A 2,325-nucleotide genomic window follows, 5' to 3' on the forward strand; every position below is an offset into this window, starting at 1 on the left:
AGAATAGATAATTTATTCGATCAACTCCAAGGGTATAGTTTCTTCTCTAAGATTTATCTGCGTTCAGGGTATAATCATCATCTTAGGGTTAGGGATAGAGATATACCAAAGACAACTTTTCATACCCGTTATAGTCATTATGAGTTCTTGGTTATGTCATTTGGTCTCATGAATGCACTTGCTGCATTTATGGATCTCATGAACACGGTCTTCCATGAATACCTTGACTCTTTCGTAATAGTATTCATTGATGACATTATCATCTACTCTAGGACCAAGGAAGACCATGAACAAATTTGATACTAACCATGCAGGTACTTAGACAACATCAGTTGTACGCCAAATATAGCAAGTGTGAATTTTGGCTTAGATTAGTGACCTTCATTGGTCATGTTGTGTCCGATCATGGTGTAGAGGTGGACCCCATGTAGAGTGAGGCTGTTAAGAACTGGCCAAAACCTCCTACTCTCGCAGATATTCATAGCTTCTTGGGTTGGCTTGTGACTACCGCAGGTTCGTAGAGGGATTTTCTTCCATTGCTGCCCAATTGAAATCTCTGATTACGAAGAAGTCCAAATTTTAATGGACGGAGACATGTGAGAAGAGTTTCCAGGAGCTCAAGGACAGACTCACTTCAGCCCCGATGCGTACTTTGCCTAAGTGTGGTGACAATTGCACTGTTTATTGTGATACATATATGGTTTGTTTGGGTTATTTTCTTATGATAGGTTGTAAGGTTATAGCCTATGCGTCAAGACATCTCAATATTCATGAGAAAAATTATCCCACTCATGACCTGGAGTTAAAATTTGTGGTGTTTGCACTGAAGCAATGGAGGCACTACTTGTATAGAGTGCATATGGATGTGTTCAAAAACCACAAGAGTCTCTAGTACGTGTTCACATAGAGGGAGTTGAATCTACGTCATTTAAGATAGTTAGAACTGTTAAAGGATTATGACATGAATGTTCACTACCATCCAGGTAAGGCTAATATTGTAGCTGATGCTTTGAGCAGGATGAGGATGAGAAGTACAACTCATGTTGATGATGAAAAGAAGGAGATAGAGAAAGATTTACACAGACTTGCCAGACTAGGTATGAGATTGGTTGACTCTACTAGTAGGGGTGTTTCAGTTCATCCTAGTTCTGAATCATCCTATGTAGTTGAAGTCATGCACAGTCAGCATCTCTATCATGTGTTGATGGAGATGAAGGACTCAATGTTGATAAAGATGAATGATTCTTTCGCTTTGCAAGGTGATAGCATACTTAGGTATCAAGACAGGATGTGTATAGCTGATCTAAATGATTTACGGACCATGATTGTTGCAGACGCCCAAGGTTCCAGATATTCCATACATCAAAGTTCCACCAAGATGTATCATGATCTTAAACAGATTTATTGGTGGGATGGTATGAACAAGGACATTTCTGAATACGTGGAAAAGTTTCCTAATTGTCAGTAGGTTGAGGCAGAACATTTTAAGCCTTGCGGTCTTACTCTGATTATTGAGGTTCTGACATGGAAGTGGGATTCAAAAAATATGAACTTTTTGGTTGGTCCTCCGAAGACAAGAATACAACATGACTCCATATGGGTTATTATGGACAGATAGACTATGTATTCCCATTTATCCCTATGATGTCTACTTAGAGCGCCGAGGACTATGTGAGACTCTACACAAATGAGATTGTGAGATTGCGTGGAATTGCTCTATCTATCATTTCAGATAGATGAGCTTAGTTTACTTCACATTTCAGGAGAGATTTCCATAAGACCTTGGGCACGTAGGTAAAACATGGTACTGCCTTTCATCCTCAGACTGATACGAAGGTAGAGCGCACCATTCAGACATTGGAGGACATGTTGAGAGCGTGTATGATTGGCTTTATGGTTAGTTGGGACTACCATTTGCCTTTGATAGAATTATCGTATAATAATAGCTATCACTCCAGCATTCGGATGGCACCTTTTGAGGCACTGTATGATATGAGGTGTACATCTCCTGTTGGGTGGTTCAAGGCTTGAGAGTCATCCATTTAGGGTCCAGAGATCATTCATGAGGCCTTAGAGAAGGTCAGAGTTATTAGGGAAAGGTTGACTACTGCTTACAGTCGGCATAAATCATATACAGATAACAGAAAACTACCCTTATAGTTTGATGTTGGCGACAAGGTCTATCTAAAGATATCAGCCATTGATGGGGTGATGAGGTTTTGTAGAAAGGGGGAATTGAGTCTGAGGTATGCTGGGCCTTACGAGATACTACAGCGTGTTGGTGAGATGGCCTATGAGTTGGCATTGCCTGCAATTCTAGCTTCT

The 2,325-nt window shown here is 40.3% G+C and overlaps 1 protein-coding gene across 1 annotated transcript; it reads left to right on the plus strand.

Annotated features, from left to right (window-relative positions):
• The first annotated feature begins 308 nt into the window (after window positions 1–308).
• On the plus strand, window positions 309–1,468 carry LOC138340376 (uncharacterized). The gene is made up of 3 exons (XM_069292095.1): window positions 309–314; window positions 432–513; window positions 984–1,468. The coding sequence occupies exons 1-3, from the start codon at window positions 309–311 to the stop codon at window positions 1,466–1,468; spliced, it is 573 nt and encodes a 190-aa protein (XP_069148196.1).
• The last annotated feature ends 857 nt before the right edge of the window (window positions 1,469–2,325 follow it).

Source organism: Solanum lycopersicum, chromosome 12 (genome assembly GCF_036512215.1).
Source record: "Solanum lycopersicum chromosome 12, SLM_r2.1".
In the NCBI taxonomy this organism is placed as follows: Eukaryota; Viridiplantae; Streptophyta; class Magnoliopsida; order Solanales; family Solanaceae; genus Solanum; species Solanum lycopersicum.

What these genes read in the sequence shown, in the direction of transcription:
- LOC138340376 (XM_069292095.1), top strand. An exon ending in TTGGCTTGTGACTACCGCAG is followed by an intron (nt 514 to 983) that starts GTTCGTAGAGGG and finishes ACTACCATCCAG; the next exon opens with GTAAGGCTAATATTGTAGCT.